Genomic DNA, 16837 nt, shown 5'->3' with positions numbered 1-16837 from the left:
TGTTTCACTGACATCACACTGCAGGGTCACTCCATTGTTGACATCATAATCCCTCAGCACTGGTGATTTATTCACATGAGGTGTGTGATAAATTGTTATTTGATGGGAGTGAAAGCTGCTTTTAATTCTGTGTCTCCGTCCCACTGAACATCCTGCACAGTGAGACTGAGACTTCACACTCAGATTACAGAATGGTAAGAATTTCGATGGTACCTTGTGGGTCCTCCACTTGCATTGCTGTTTCCTTCCCACCCTTTGAGTGCACTAATGTGCAAGCATACACATTGATTGTGTGCAAGCCATGTCAAAACATCATAAGTAGAAAATGTCTCCCCAAGAACAGCCTGTGGTGAAACGGAGGATTAGAATCATAACAAAAGGTTTATCACAATCCTCACAAAGTTCAAGAGTTACTCCCTTGACAATGGAGCATTAAGTTCCATGACTTTGAGGACAATTTGTTGGACAAGGGAATGGTGTTTCCTCCAAGCAGATGTATTTTTACTAACATTGAGAGTGATTTGTTACACGTCTAACACCTGAATAGTTTCTCCCTTGTGTGAACACGTTTGTGCTTGCGGAGGGTCGATGACTGTGAGAAGGATTTATCACACACCTCACATGTGAAGGGCTTCTCCCCTGTGTGAACCCTCCGATGGAGTAGTAGGTACGATGACCTTGAGAATGTTTTCTCACACACCTCACACTTGAACGGTTTCTCCCCAGTGTGAATGCGTTGGTGCACGAGGAGGGTTGATGATTGCGGGAATGACTTAGCGCATACCTCGCATGTGAAGGGCTTCTCCCCTGTGTGAACAGGCCGATGATTCACGAGGCCTGACAATTGTGCAAAATCCTGGTGACATACATCACACCTGAACGGTTTCTCTCCTGTGTGAATACGTCGGTGTGCACGGAGATTTTGTGACCGTGAGAACGATTTGTTACACACCTCACACCTAAACGGTCTCTCCCCCGTGTGAATGCGTTGGTGTTTATGGAGCGTAGATGACTGTGTGAAAGATTTATCACACACATCACATACAAATGGTTTCTCCCCTGTGTGAATCCTGTGATGAAGCAGGAGTCTTGATGAGTCTGAGAATGATTTTTCACACACCTGACACTTGAAGAGTTTCTCTCCCGTGTGGATGCGTTGGTGTGTGCGGAGGATCCCTGATTGGGAGAATGATTTCTCACACACCTCACACATAAAAGGTTTCTCTCCAGTGTGACTACGTTGGTGTCGGCGGAGGGTTGATGACTGTAAGAATGATTTGTCACATACCTTGCAGATGAAGGGTTTCTGACCCGTGTGGATTGCCCGGTGATTCACGAGGCCTGATAATTGTGCAAAGCCTTTGTTACACACTTCACACTTGAAAGGTTTCTCTCCAGTGTGAATACGGTGGTGATTTCTGAGTGTTGCTGATCGTGCAAAACCTTGGTGACATACTTCACACTTGAAGGGTTTCTCTTCCATGTAGCTTCCCTTCTGCTAACAGATTGTACAATAGATACACCTGGTTCTGGGAGAATGTTCGGAGCCTGTACAGCTCTCCTCACACACCTCACTGTCGAACAATCTCTCACATGTTGGGATGAGTCAGTGGTTCATGAGGCTCCATGAATGATTGAAGCTCTCACCACACTTGGAGCCACTCACATTTCTTCCCAGCCTCACCCTGACCGATCACCCACAGCCGAACCTTCAGAAACGTTGGTTCTGATGGAAGGCTGCACACCACTGACCAGTTATAGATCTGATAATGTGTCAAAGCTCCCCTGACCCAACCGGTTTCCAGATGATGGTTTCACTGCCTAATCTTCTCTGTGTTGAACAATGCTCTGAAAGGACTGGATGTCTTCCCACAGTTGTGCAGTTGTTCCTTTGGTGATGTTCAGGATCTACCCTCTCTGTGTTATCTGCTGTAGTACAGTGCAGTCCTTCTGTAAAACAGGAAAATGAAACATGATTTCCCCGAACTCCCTCTCCTCCTTTGCTGAAGCAGCTGACTCCTCAGCTAGAGACTGTTCCACGTCACCTAGGTAGGAAGGGGATGTGGGTTTCCGATCAAAATTTAGGGAACTAGGAAAATGTTAGTCAGAAGGACCACAAATGTAATCTCCAGATTACTCCCAATGCTATGTCCAAGTGCGAATGTGGCAGAAAGAAAGTGCAGAAGGGACGTATTTGATTTCTGGGACTGGATAGAACATAGAACAATACAGCGCAGAGCAGGCCCTTCAGCTCTCGATGTTGCGCCGACCTGTGAACTATTCTCAGCTCGTCCCCCTACACTATCCCATCATCATCCATGTGCTTATCTAAGGATTGTTTAAATCTCCCTAACATGGCTGAGTTGACTACATTAGCAGGTAGTGCATTCCACACCCTTACCACTCTCTGCGTAATGAACCTGACTCTGACATCTATCTTAAATCTATCACCCCTCAATTTGTAGTTATGCACCCTTATACACACTGACGTCATCATCCTAGGAAAAAGACTTTCACTGTCTACCCGATCTAATCCTCAGATCTGGGAAAAATGGTATCTATACAAGTGAGACAGATTACACCTGAACACAGCTGAGTTTCTTGTTCTGTATTTTGTTTGTGCTAGTGGGAAGGCTTGAAACTAACTCCACAAGTGCATGGAAACCAGGAGAGAGTATTAAGAAGTAAAACCTGGATTCGCAAAATACTGAGAGAGGCAGTGAAATAGAGAGTCGAAGGTTCATGGTGGGGGTTGGAAGTAATGAAGGGTGAAAGTAATGAAGTCTAAGTCAAATATAGCTAGCTACTTTATTCAGTATGATCATGACTGATCAACAAACTCAGTACTCTGTTCCCACTTTCCCCTCCATATTTTTTGATGCCTTTAGTCCAAAGAACTGCCTAATTCCTTCTTGAAAATATTCTATTTTTTGGCTTCAGCTGCTTTCTGTGGCAGAGAATTCCACAGGTTCACTGCTCTCTGGGTGAAGAAATTTCTCCTTATCTCAGTCCTAATTGGAATATTCTGTGCAATTCTGGTCTCCTTCCAATCGGAAAGATGTTGTGAAACTTGAAAGAGGTCAGAAAAGATTTAAAAGGATGTTGCCAGGGTTGGAGGATTTGAGCTATAGGGAGAGGTTGAATAGGCTGGGGCTGTTTTCACTGGTGCGTTGGAGGCTCAGGGGTGACCTTACAGAGGTTTGTAAAATCATGAGGGGCATGGATAGGATAAATAGACAAAGTCTTTTCCCTGGGGTGGGGGAGTCCAGAACTAGAGGACATAGGTTTAGGGTGAGAGGGGAAAGATATAAAAGAGACCTAAGGGGCAACTTTTTCATGCAGAGGGTGGTACGTGTATGGAATGAGCTGCCAGAAGAAGTGGTGGAGGCTGGTACAATTGCAACATTTAAAAGGGATCTGGATGGGTATACGAATAGGAAGGGTTTGGAGGGATATGGGTCGGGTGATGACAAGTGAAACTAGATTAGGTTGGGATATCTGGTTGGCATGGACGGGTTGGACCGAAGGATCTGTTTCCATGCTGTACATCTCTATGACTCTATAAATGGCTGACACCATATCCTAAGATTGTGCTCCCTGATCATTGGGAGCATCCTTCCTACATTTATCCTGTCTAGAAATGTGACAATTTTATAGGTTTCAATGAAATCCCCCTCATTCTTGTGTATCCTTCATGAATATAGCCCTAACCAACCCAATCTCTCTTCATACATCAGTCCTGCCCTCCCAGGAATCAGTCTGGTAAACCTTTGTTTACTACTCTTTCCATAATCAGAACATCCTTCTTCAAATAAGGAGAGCAAAACTGCAAATAATATTCCAGGCATGGTCTCAGCAAGGCCCTGTACAATTGCAATAAGTCACCCCTGCTCCTGCACTCAAATTCTCTCACTTTCAACACATCTTTTGCCTTCTTCACCAGCTGCAGTACCCCCAAGGATTACATTCAGTGACTGATATATAAGGACATGCAGGTCTCATTGCAACCTCCCCTTTCCCAATCTGTTGCTATTCAGATAACAATCTGTCTTTCCATTTTTGTTTCTAAAGTGGACAACCTCCCATTTATCCCCACAATACACTTCATCTGCTATGCGTTGCCCACTCACTCATCTTGTCTACATCACACTGAAGCATTTCAGCATACTCCTCACAGATCATGTGCAAATCTGGATGTACAGTATTTCATTTACTTTACTCATAAAAGTCATTAATGTATACTGTCCAAACACTGATCTGTACCCCACAAGTCACTGCTGCCACTCAGAAAAAGACGAGTTTACTCGAATGGTCTCAGGACTGCTTACATTACAAGGAGGGATTAAACAACTAGCATTATATTTCATTGCATTTAAAGTTTAGGGATAATCAGGTCAAAGATTTTGAAATATTATGAGGTAGAGATCAGTTGAATGAAGGGCAAGTATTTTCACTGTGGAATCTTGGACCAGTAGCACTGTCTAAAAATTAGAGGCACTCATTTCAGGAGTGAAATGGGGAAACACAAAGAGAGAAGATTGGAACTCACTTTCACAAACCCCAACTGACACTAAGTTAAATGCTGACATTCAATCTGGGATTAAATAGGGATGTAGTGGCATGTGGGAAGTGTCCCTACCACAAAGCCAGAAGATCCAGATTAATATTCCACCTATCCTGGAGGGGAGTCATGTTGTGACAATGAAGGTGATTAATAATGCTTTTTAAATGTGAGATTGATTTTTTTTTGTTCATTGAAGGTTTGAAGGGATATAGCAAAAGTGCAGGAATAAGGAGTTTGATGACAGATGCACCATGATCTCACTGAATGGTGGGACATGCTTGAGACATTAAGTGTCACAGCCTGAGTCCAATGTACTGTTCCTGAAGAGGCAGCTGTCGTCAGTTTTCTAATAGGGCAATTTTCGATTAGAGAAATTGAATAAATTACAGTTCACAGGATAAGAACCTGTTCCCAACAAACACACAGAACTCAACATTTGGAAATCAGTAAGAAGCTTCAGACACACTACATCTCCCAGACAATGACATTTCACTTTCTCATATTCAGGAATGAGCCATCAATAAAACGTAGCCTGGAAATCAGAGGGAAATGCTTCCAATAAACACACTCAATATCCAACACACAGCTCCAGTCACACAGTTCAGCACAAAGCACCGAGTAAACAGCTCTCTCAGCTGGACCTTCTCACACAGCATAAGGGACATTTCCACCCCTGACTGCCCACAGGATAGTCAGACTGCCTGAAGATTGGTGTGGATATTATGGGATACAATTTGTATAAAAGCTGCTCCTTCACTCACCATCTCCTCACTTGGTTTTCAGTCCCTATAGGAAGTGAACCAGCTCTGGAAGAGGAAGAGGAGACAATGGGCAGAGTGGCTGGGCTCTCTGATTGACGTCTCTCACAGTTAATCCACATATTTAGAATAGAGTAGAATATATAATATCCTTTTATTGTCACGTGTACTCAAGTACAAGAGTACAGTGAAAAGTTTTACAATGGCTGCTCTTATGTCCCCATCTTCGGTACAAGTACTTAGATCCATATCTTAGATACAAAAGTGGAATAAAAACAAGCTGCATTACTTCACATTATTTAAAGAATAAGTTAAAAATAAGACATAGTCAAAGGACTGACATTACATTCAGATAAAAACATTTCCAATAAACATTATATTGCAGCAGCGCAGGGGTGTGCAGACATGGTCTGACCGCCCGCATCAGATCCCAGTCCAACAACTGTCCCAGCTCCGCTCCAAGCCTCCAGTCCATTCAGTACCGGCTCTCAGCTGCTTCAAGGTCAATTCCAGGACTGCCGCCACACAATGGCTGGTGCTCTGGGACAGTTTCCCCACATGCCGTCCTCTGGTCCAGTCTGCTGGATGCTGCTCTAGGATTCGCCAACGGGACTCGCCTGCTCCTCCATTCCCCAAATGCAGAAGCGGGAGAGAAAAGAAGAGAGAAATAAAAGAGAACAAGGAAGAGAACAGACAGAGCAGAGGGGATCTGGCTGGAGCTTCTTACTCTGCTACCATCTTGCTGCTGAAATATTTCTGGAGCAACATGAGCTTCCTGAAGCTTGGGAAACTGACCGGGGAAATGGAGGAGAATTTGACTTCATCCTGATCTTCTCCCTCAATGTCCACTGTCATAAACAAGAGGGAGCAATGAATTGAATTTCCTTACAGTTGTTTGTCCATAATGGATGTGGATTCTAATTTTTTTGCTTTATTCCCTTTTCCGTGTTTAAAATTGAGATTATGGTTTTCCCAAATTCCTGTTTGTGAAGTCCAATTTAAAAACAACCAACAGTAAATTATTTAGAGTTAAAACAACGTAGAATTTATTACTGTGTTCAAAATGCCATTATGGGTGAGGCTGTATGGATCACATCACAAATTCACTGGCACACACACTTGTCTAGGGAAAGAAACAGAAAGCAGATAGTCACAAAATATTTAAAATAACATGTCTCAGAATTGTTTTACATGAATTACAGAGTATGATACATTAATGTGGATTTTTAAAAATTGGCTGTACAAAGAATTCCCTTCCTTAAGGAGCTCTGTTACAGTTAAATTGTATCTGAAAGTGCACTCCATTTTGAGGAAAGGCTGGATAGGAGGCACATCCTCTTTCCTTAGCACCAGCCGTGGAGACCACAACAATAAACCATGCCAGCCTGATCCAAGGATGTCACCCAATTCAGTGCAATCTTAGTTTTCTGTAGAAATGCCCAACACCGCAGGAAAAAAGTTAATATCCTTCTCCATTCTGCCAGGAGAACTGCCACCATCTTCTTTCCGATACCTCACACTTACACTCTCTCTGCTGAGTGTGCAGTTTTGTCATCTAGTCTTAATGATTATAGAACAGAGAACATAAAAGCAGTACAGGCCCTTCAGCCATCGATGTTGCACCAATCTATAGAATCAATCTGAAGCCCATCTAACCAACACTATTTCATTCTCGTCCATATGCCTATCCAATGACCATTTAAATGCCCTTAAAGTTAGCAAGTCTACTACTGTTGCAGGCAGTGCGCTTCATGCCCCACCACTCTCTGAGTAAAGAAACTACCTCTGACATTTATCCTATATCTATCAACTCTCAATTTATAGCTATGTGCCCTCATGTTAGCCATCACCGTCCAAGGAAGAAGGCTCTTGCTGACCAACCTATCTAACTCTCTGATTATCTTATATAACTCAACTAAGTCACCCATCACCTTCTTCTCTCTAGTGAAAACAGCCTTAAGTCTCTACGCCTTTCCTTGTAAGACCTTCCCTCCAAACCAGGCAACTTCCTAGTAAATCTCCTCTGAACCCTTTCCAAAGCTTCCACATCCTTCCAATAGTGCAGTGGCTAGAACTGTACACAATACTTCAAATGTAGCTGCACCAGAGTTTTGTGCAGCTGCAGCCTGACCGCATGATTCCGAAACTCAATCCCTCTCCCAATAAAAGCTAACACACTATATGCCTTCTTAACAACCCTATTAACCTGGTGGCAACTTTCATGGATCTATGTACCTAGACACCGAGATCTTTCTGCTCATCTACACGACCAAGAATCTTAACATTAGCCCAGTACTCTGCATTCCTGTTACTCCTTCTAAAGTGATCACCTCACACTTTTCTGCATTAAACTCCATTTGTCACCTCTCAGCCCAGCTCTGTAGCTTATCTATGTCTCTCTGTAACCTACAACATCCTTCGTCACTATCCACAACTCTACTGACCTTAGTGTTGTGAGAAACGAAAAAGCTCACTCACTTCAATAATTTCAGTCCGAGACAAAATCTGAATCAGTAGTGTCATTTATTTCGCTCTTGCAAGAGGGGTGTGGTGTCTACTGTGTACAAAGGCAGTCACACACACACACACTGAATTCAACTAGTACACAATATTTATGTAATTCGTTCTATTCTCTCCTCCCATTGCTCCTCCCCTCTTTGCATCTCCCACTTTTCTAAGACCGGCACCCATTACTCTTGTTTATCTCTTGCCTTATCCAGCCTTGTCTGTGACAAAATGCTTATTTCTGGCCTCACAAGGCTGTTTGACCACATCCTGCTGTGGGCCATTGTTCGGTATATCCTCCTTCACTACCATCTGTTTCCCTTCCTTGTTATGACCTTATGACCTCATGACTTCTTGATTGTGGTTTGTTCTTGTTTTTGCAGAAGCGGGAAATAGATGCTTATAACTACTGTTTGTACAGGCGTATCGAGCTTAACCCCCTCCCCTCACAGCACCTTATCTATTTGTCTGTAACATCTACCATTGTTTGCAGGCACATTTCATTCTTGCATGCACATTTTAGCTAATACAAAAACAATTATGTATTTCCTTTACATAGTTTTCATTCTTGTTGACTCAGCTCTTGGCTGAAACAGTTATACACTGGTGTGAGTTCATTTACCTTGCATTCTGTAATTATGATTACAGAAGTAACATTACTTTACCTATATCCACAATTTTCCCCTTTTTCTTTAATTACCATTTCTTACATTCTGCATTTTTCTTATATGTCACTTCCAAATTGACGAGCATCCTACCCAAAATTTCATTTATTTTGGAAATCTCCCCGTGGTCACTTATTCCTTCATTGTTCACCAGGTAAGCCCTTCTCTCCAATTGCTCTTTAGGGGCATCTGTTTCATTAAGGCCGTCTCAATCAGTCTTTGGGTGAGTCATCGTATACAGGGTATGATGCACCAGCCAATGGCTACCAATAGCCAGGCTACTACTATCAGGGAAGTAAGGATGGAGATCATCACCCCCTTCCATTTTCCAAACCATGATTCAAGCCATCCCATGAGAAATGCATCTAGTCCTGAATTCTCAGCCAGTTCCTCTGCTAAGGTAGTCAATCCCCTTAAGGCCCGAGTAATTGAACCATCAGGCGCAGTGTTATGAGGAATAAAGGTACAACAGTTTCTTCCTAACATCACACACACACACCCTTTTTCCGCTAGAATCATATCAAGGGCCATTCTGTTTTCGCATGCTATCCTACTTGTCGCATCAAGCTGTTCTGATATTCCTTTAACCGCATCTCTTGTATAACTTATAAATCACTGTTGATTATAGGAAATGTAATTTATCCAATCTACATTTTAATCAATTATTACCCACTAGAAGAGAGCTGACTCAAAGCCTGCTGCAATCTGGTTGCAAGCCTTGAACTCATCAGGTACCCCCCTAGGGACTCCTACCGAGTCGAGATAAATCCTGTCATCAAAAGAAGTTGCTGTGGTTCTGTTCGCCAAGCTGGAACTTCCAGCTCGGCGAACAGAACCACAGCAACGAGCACCCGAGCTACAAATCTTCTCACAAACTTTGATCAAAAGAAGTGTCTAACAGTGATCTCTTACTCCTTCCCTTTTTCTCTACTATCTTTTCCTTCTCAAATGCCATGGTAAATGGAATTGCCAATTGTACAATTGCACATATCCCTCTCCAATCCGGAGGTAGGGTGGGTCTCAATATATTTCCTCCACAGTATCACCACAGATCCACTCGGGGAACCTTTAGTGCTGAGTAGTTCCCTCCCTTGTCCATTTCGGTGACATTCTTAATCTTTGTACATAATTTCAGCTCCCCCAAGTCTCTGGACCGATTTGTACCTCGTCTACACACACATGACGTGTGATTTCCAACTGCGGCTGAAAACGTAGGGGGGTACTTTTAAGTCTTTCTTCTCCAAGGGAGGGAACATCAGAGATAGGGAGGTAAAGTTGCTATCATTCTCTGCAGTCTTATCCTGATACAGGGCTATCATACATTTCATGCCCTTCTTGTCTCGCTTCCACCCGAGCGGAAAGGGAACCATCTGGGCCACTGGCCTATCGGAGGCACATGCATAGCAATTGCTCTTGTTCAGACCTTTTTACAGTATACTTTACCCATTCAACCCAGGCATTTGCATCCCCATATCCAGTTTCTATTTCGATGGTCTGTTTCAAGTCCTTCACCTCTATAATTTGTACTACTTTAAGGTCATCGGGAAGGGTGAAAGGTTGTACCTTATTATCCAGTAGTTCTGCCCATTTTCCCTGTCCTACGCTAATTTGAAAACAACAGTCCTAGAAACCCTTCCCGTTTGTTTTCATTTCTATCCCAAATGTTTCATTTAATTGTACCTTTCAGATGCCCACCCCCCCCCATCGCTTATTCCCATGTGGTTTTCTTTATCGTTAGGTATATTGGGTTACACTCTTTATCCGGACAATCGAGAACTGGTCGGAAGGGGGCCCGGTGTACTGTGACAAGACCATTATACCAAGTACCATCCCCGAGGCCACCCCCATAGGACTTAAGATGTATCTCTGAGCTGCTGTACTGTCTCTGATTATCTACACCCCCCCAAAATTTACTAAGCTACATGCATCAGGTCTATTACTTGCGGATTATCAGACTCAGGAACCGTTAATACCACATATGGAAATAATGTTTGACAAAATCCCAACATTAAAAGAGCTTGTATCATAACCCTAAGCATCCCCAGCATTCTAAAAATTGTGTTGAAGCGCCAAAAGACTTAATATACAATCCCATAGAAATAATCCTGCACTCGCGTCGCCACCGTATAATCAGTTACTCAAAGTTTCTTTAACCTGAGTTTCAGTGGTTCTTGCGTTGATTCAGCTGTCTAGACTTCTTCCTCAACTGAAGATTCCACTGGCCCTTTGATCAGAGTGTAGTGAGTCCAGCCTTTCCCCGCCGTTTTTATCGCTGTTTCAGGAGTCAAAAGAGCCTGGTACGGCCCTTCCCAGTCCGGTTGTAATTTAGTCTCTGTCCATGATTTTACTAAGACCCAATCTCCCGGTCGAATTGGATGAACAGCAAATTCAAGGGGTGGAGTCTGTGCCAATCAACCCTGTTTCCTGAAGAAAGACAAAGAGGAGGACAAGCCCAGTATATACTTCTTTAACAACAAATCTTTAATTTCTGGCGTTGGCAGTGGCCAGAGATAGGAGCTTCCCAAGGACCTGGAACAGTAGTTATTAAGGAATAAACCACCACTTCCTGTGGATTCAGGGCCGCTTCTTTAGTTACCTCATCGGCCAGTAATGTAGCTTTCCATTCTTTAATTAACAATGAATTAATGTAGTCATGTTTTAAATTAACCATGAATCAATATGTGTTGCTGGAAAAGCGCAGCAGGTCAGGCAGCATCCAAGGAACAGGAGAATCGACGTTTCGGGCATAAGCCCTTCTTCAGGAACATCGATTCTCCTGTTCCTTGGATGCTGCCTGACCTGCTGCGCTTTTCCAGCAACACATTTTCAGCTCTGATCTCCAGCATCTGCAGCCCTCACTTTCTCCATGAATCAATATGACAGGTCACTGAGAATGTGTGAAGGGATCCTGCTAATTAATATTGATTCAGGCTAGCACAATCGATTTATTATAAATATTAATTATAAATTCTATATTATGTTTGTACAAAAATCATTACCAGTAATTCAGAGTGGAAATGCAACAAATGGCCAAAACATTTTAAAAACTGTAACTGTGCAGTTCTGTTTGTTTCCCAGTCACTTGTACCTTCTTATTCTGTTTCTGGAATTGTTTTGCTCGAGCACATTCAATTTTAAGAACCTCAACAGATTTCACAGCACCATTTGCAGTTAATTCAATCCCCAATTTGGTGACAGTATCTTGTCATGAGTGCAAAACTGATTCTTCGTGCCTCTCACAAAACTATCGCCATTATCCAATTAACTCTTTCATTCCCGCTGCCTTGGGCTTAAATTTCAAGGATGATCTTGCTGCCACCCGTATCAACTAGGAAAAGTGCGTGCTCTTTATAAAGTCCCATCTTTAAATTTATTAAGGGTTCCTGGTGAGTCCCCGGAGGCAGGATCCCCTATTTTTCATCAAGGTTCATAAACGGTACTGCCTTTACTTCCTTTTTCAGATCTGGACACTCTCTTTTAAAGTGACCCGTCCTTCCACAGTAATTACATCCCACCTGTGGGGATTTCCACTTCGATCCTTGTTCCTGTCCACCAGACCCCTTCACATCTCCTCCCCTACCATTCCAGTTTCTTTCTCCTTTTAGTTTTGTCCCTTTTCTTTATTACCTCATTAACCATAGCTATCATTATTTTTGCCTTTTGTTTCTACTTCTCATGTTACGTTGCCAGATCAATTGCTGACCCGATTTAACCAATTGAACAGCTTTAGGGCCACCTCATGGATGTTCTTCATCACCCAATGTTTTGTTTAGACCTTGAATTTTTTTAAGAAATATTGCAATATTTCTTGCTCCCTATAACTTCAAATATCAATATTAATTTATGCTTGTCTAACTTTAAATCCTGTTCCTAACTTGTAAATATATATTTATACATTATAAATTCATTTATTCAGTATTCAATATTTAAAATGTAAAATGCATACAGTTCCCAACTTTGAAATCCACTATAATTACCCAGTTTTAGTCCCTTAATTTAAATCCAAAATTATGTTTCTTAAGTAGTCCTGATAAGTCATTGCTCAATTACAATGTTATTGGTTGTGAAATAATCGGAGCTGCCTTAAAAGGATTTGTCTATTCAAGTTAGAAAAAAAACCTTCTAACGCATGAATAATGGCCGAATCCAAGGTCACAGATATTAACCATAGGATCATTTTTTTTATATTACAATCTAATGTTGAACTGCAACTTCAACTGTCCTCTGTAAATCACTTTTATCTAAGGATAAAAGAGATTAGTTAAAAACTGATAGTAAGGCAGTCATGACCTATAAAAAGAACTGGAGTTATCATTTTATTTCATAATCAATATAGAATCCTTAACCTTAAAAGAAATCATGTTAAATTTCCATAATAAAAATCAGATTCAAAACAGTCCTGGATCTCAAGCTCCAGGGAACAAAGCATAAACATTCAATCACCAACAAACAAATGTACATTCAAACCGAATCACAAAGGGTTAAACTTTCTACCAGCTGTACGGCTCGTTTCTTTCTCTCTCTCTCTCTCACACACACACCGTATCTCACAGACACTTTCTGAACTTCCTGTAACAACACCTCTAGGTGTTTCTCGCTTCACCCCTCTATCTTTTGAATATTTTTCTGGATGTCTGGCCATGATTTAGTTACAAGGTGTACCCTCAGTAGCCCTTCAGCTACTAGCCCTTCCGACTTGAAGCATAATCTGATTCCTCCTGACTGTAAGGCTGTTTTCCATTGACATATAAATTCAAATATTGACAAACCCAGTCTTTGTCCGTCCCGTACTTTGGTCAGAAGACGGCAGGACAAAGAATGGATTCCTTAGTCCATACAAAGCAACAATATTTAATCATCTTTTTCCTATCTTTTTCCCTTGTACAAGTATTATTTTTACAATTCCACAACATCCTGCCCAACAGACTTTCTGGAGGTATGTTGTCAGGGACCCCGCCTCCATTTCCATTGCCTTTTGCTTTTGTTTTCCCAGAGGCTTTTTCCTTACCCTCAGCACTGCCCATATTGAGTTCCTTCGTTAGTCCCTTATTAACTACTAAAACTCAATCCCAGCCACCAAGGCAGTACTTAAAAGTCAATTTTCTTACCTTGGTCTGTGTAAAGAGTTGCCTGGCCGCTTTTCGCCGTATTTTCTATCGACCTCCTTTCACTGTCTGATTCAGGTGTCTCTCTTGTGGGATTCGTACCAGTCGCCCAAGGGATCGGACGAAACCGGGATACGAGACTGCTCCTCAATCGGGAACGGGACGCGTCTTCCCAGTGTCCAGGGCCAGCCACTCCCCCCAGCAATGGAAGAATATCCTGGACGAGCCCCCCAATTGTGAGAAACGAAGCTCACTCACTTCAATAATTTCAGTCCGAGACAAGATCTGAATCAGTAGTGTCATTTATTTCGCTCTTGCAAGAGGGGTGTGGTGTATACTGTCTACACATTGAATTAAACTACTACACAATATTAATGTAATTCGTTCCTATTCTCTCCTCCCATTGCTCCTCCCTTGTTTACATCTCCCACTTCTCTAAGACCGGCACCCATTACTCTTGTTTATCTCTTGCCTTATACAGCCTTGTCTGTGACAAAATGCTTACTTCTGGCCTCACAAGGCCATATGACCACATCCTGCTGTGGTCCATTGTTAGGTATATCCTCCTTCACTACCATCTGTTTCCCTTCCTTGTTATGACTTTATGACCTCATGACTTCTTGATTGTGGTTTGTTCTTGTTTTTGCAGAAGCGGGAAATAGATGCTTACAACTACTGTTTGTACAGGCATATCTAGCTTAACCCCTCCCCTCACAGCACCTTATCTATTTGTCTGTAACATCTACCATTGTTTGCAGGCACATTTCATTCTTGCATGCACAATTTAGCTAATACAAAAACAAGTATATATTTCCTTCACACAGTTTTCATTCTTGTTGACTCAGCTCTTGGCTGAAACAATTATACACTGGTGTGAGTTCATTTACCTTGCATAAGTAATTATGATTACAGAAGTAACACTACTTTACCTATATCCCACAGTGTCATCCGCAAATTGACTAATCCATCCTTCTATGGCCTTATCCAGGTCATTTATGTTAATGACAAACAGCAGTGACCCCAAAACAGATCCTTGCGGTACCCTACTAGTAACTGGACTCCAGGATGAATATTTCCCATCTACAACCACCCTTTGTCTTCTTTCAGCTCGCTAATTTCAGATCCAACAATCTGATTGTAGTCTATGGGTCAGGAAGTCGAGGATCCAGTTACAGAGGGGGAAACGAGATCAGGTCTTGGAGTTTAAAGATGAATTTGTTTGAAATTATGGTATTGAAACTGGAACAATAGACAATAAGTAGGAGCCTGACTTAGGTATCCTTGCTATCCAGATTTTCAAGATATGAGTGTAGGGCCACAGAGATGGCACCTCCCATAGACCTGTTGTGCCAATAGACGAATTGCAGAAGATCAAGGCAATATGGTAGGTTGGAGTTGAAGAGAGCCATGACTAACCTCTGGGTAATCCAAGATGGAGGATGGGAAAAATTGTGGCTGTAAGAGCTGCTCCCTTTTTGAGGTGGTTTCCTTGAATTCCAGGAGCAGCAATTACTGTTTTATATGCTATTGCATTGTTTTGGAACTTTGGGGGAAAAAACTCAAAACAACAGCACTTTTAAAAGGGAGAAAGACAGACAAAAGGCAGCGAGCACATGGAGAGAGAGAAAGAAATCTACAGTGCTAACTGACACAGCAGTGAGTCTGCATCGTTACTGCCTTTACCCCATGTATCTCTGCACATCGGAGTGTATCTATGCAAAAATTAACAACAGCAAAATTCATAGCTGACCTTGGAGGAACTTTTGTGGGACAGCTCACAGCATAGGAACAGATAAGTGCATAGTTTTTAATGTGTAACCTTGTTGTAAGTCTACAATAATGAGTAGAGTGGGTTCTTTCTTGATTATATGTTTTATTGACATATGTCTCTTGATTAATTTTTTAAAATATAAACCATAAGTACTAAGTTATTCTGGGGCACTGTTTTTAAAACAAAAAGATGGTGCTATTTTCTGGGTCTGTAGATTATGAAGGAACAAAAATGGCCTTTAGTAGAGTGATGTGCTCTTCCTGTCAAATGTAGGAGTTGAGGGAGCGTTTCCATGTTACTGATGATTATGTCTGTAGGAAGTATCTTTGGTTGCAAATCCTATTGTATTGCATGGACTGGTTGGAGCAACAGATAGAGGTAATGAGGAATTTACAAGAGCTAGGGGGTATGATGGATGGTAGTTATAGGAAGGTAGAAAAGCCGCAGATACAGTCAGGTAGATGGGTTAACTCCGGGCAAAGTAGAAGGGGTAGGCAGGTAATGCAGGAGTCTTCTGTGGCTATCCCATTTCAAACAAGTATGCTACTTTGGAAAATATAGGGGGTGATGGACTCTCAGGGGAATTTAGCATGAACAGCCAAGTTTTTGATATTGAGACATGCTCGAATGTAATGAAGGGTACATCAGATTCCAAGCAATCGATTGTGTTAGGGGACTCTCTAGTCAGAGGCACAGACAGAAGTTTTTGTGGACAGCAGTGAAAATCAGGATGGTGTGTTGCCTCCCTAGTGCCAGAATCAAGGATATCTCAGAGAGGGTGCAGAATGTTCTCAAAGGGGAGGGGGAACCATCAGGAGGTCATTGTACACATTGGTAGTAAGGACATAGGAAGGGAAAAGGATGAGACTCCGAAGGGACAATATAGAAAGTTAGGCAGGAATTTAAAAAGGAGGTCCTCGGGAGTAGAAATAATTGGATTACTCACGGTACTATGAGGTAGTGAGGGTAGAAGTAGGAGGACAGAGCTGGTGGCTGGAGGAATGTGTGGCTGAGGAGTTGGTGCAGAGGAGAAGGGTTCACATTTTTTGGATCATTGCAACCGCTTCTGGAATAGAAGTGATCTGTACAAGAAGGAAGGTTTGCACCTGAATTGGCGGGGGACTAATATACTGGCAGGGAGATTTGCTAGAGCTGCTCGGGAGGATTTAAATTAGTAAGGTGTGAGCATGGGACCCAGGGAAATAGTGATAAAAGAGATCAATAAGAGACTGGTACAGTTGGGAAAATGAGCGAGTCAAACAGTCAGGGCAGGCAGGAACAAAGCAGAGAACAAGGTAGCACTGATAAATTAAACTGCGTTTACTACAATGCAAGAGACCTAAAAGGGAAGGCAGATGAACTCAGGACATGGTTAGGAACATGGAACTGGGATATCATAGCAATTACATAAACATGGCTCAGGGATGGGCAGGACTGGCAGCTTAATGTTCCAGGATACAAATGCTATA

The 16837-nt window shown here is 42.2% G+C and overlaps 1 protein-coding gene and 1 long non-coding RNA gene across 2 annotated transcripts in view; both read right to left on the bottom strand.

Moving 5' to 3' along the window:
- The window catches only part of LOC122541623 (uncharacterized), a 33697-nt gene extending 31752 nt beyond the window's left edge, over positions 1-1945 (bottom strand). Inside the window, exon 1 of the mRNA XM_087978800.1 lies at positions 538-1945. Within this exon, the coding sequence (XP_087834926.1) occupies positions 538-1483 (946 nt within the window). The 5' untranslated portion in view covers positions 1484-1945. The remainder of the gene's footprint in view (positions 1-537) is intronic.
- A 3512-nt stretch (positions 1946-5457) lies between these two features.
- Positions 5458-13941, bottom strand: LOC148140968 (uncharacterized). The gene is made up of 3 exons (XR_015752937.1): positions 13601-13941; positions 10647-10916; positions 5458-6445 (listed from the first exon to the last, which is right to left on the bottom strand). It is a non-coding gene; the product is annotated as an uncharacterized LOC148140968 (long non-coding RNA).
- Between the last annotated feature and the right edge of the window lie 2896 nt (positions 13942-16837).

The sequence above is a fragment of the Chiloscyllium plagiosum genome, unplaced genomic scaffold (genome assembly GCF_037043375.1).
Source record: "Chiloscyllium plagiosum isolate Xiang-an unplaced genomic scaffold, Cpla_swu_hap1 HiC_scaffold_35, whole genome shotgun sequence".
NCBI classification, from domain to species: Eukaryota; Metazoa; Chordata; class Chondrichthyes; order Orectolobiformes; family Hemiscylliidae; genus Chiloscyllium; species Chiloscyllium plagiosum.
This window is presented reverse-complemented; position numbering and strand designations above follow the sequence as displayed.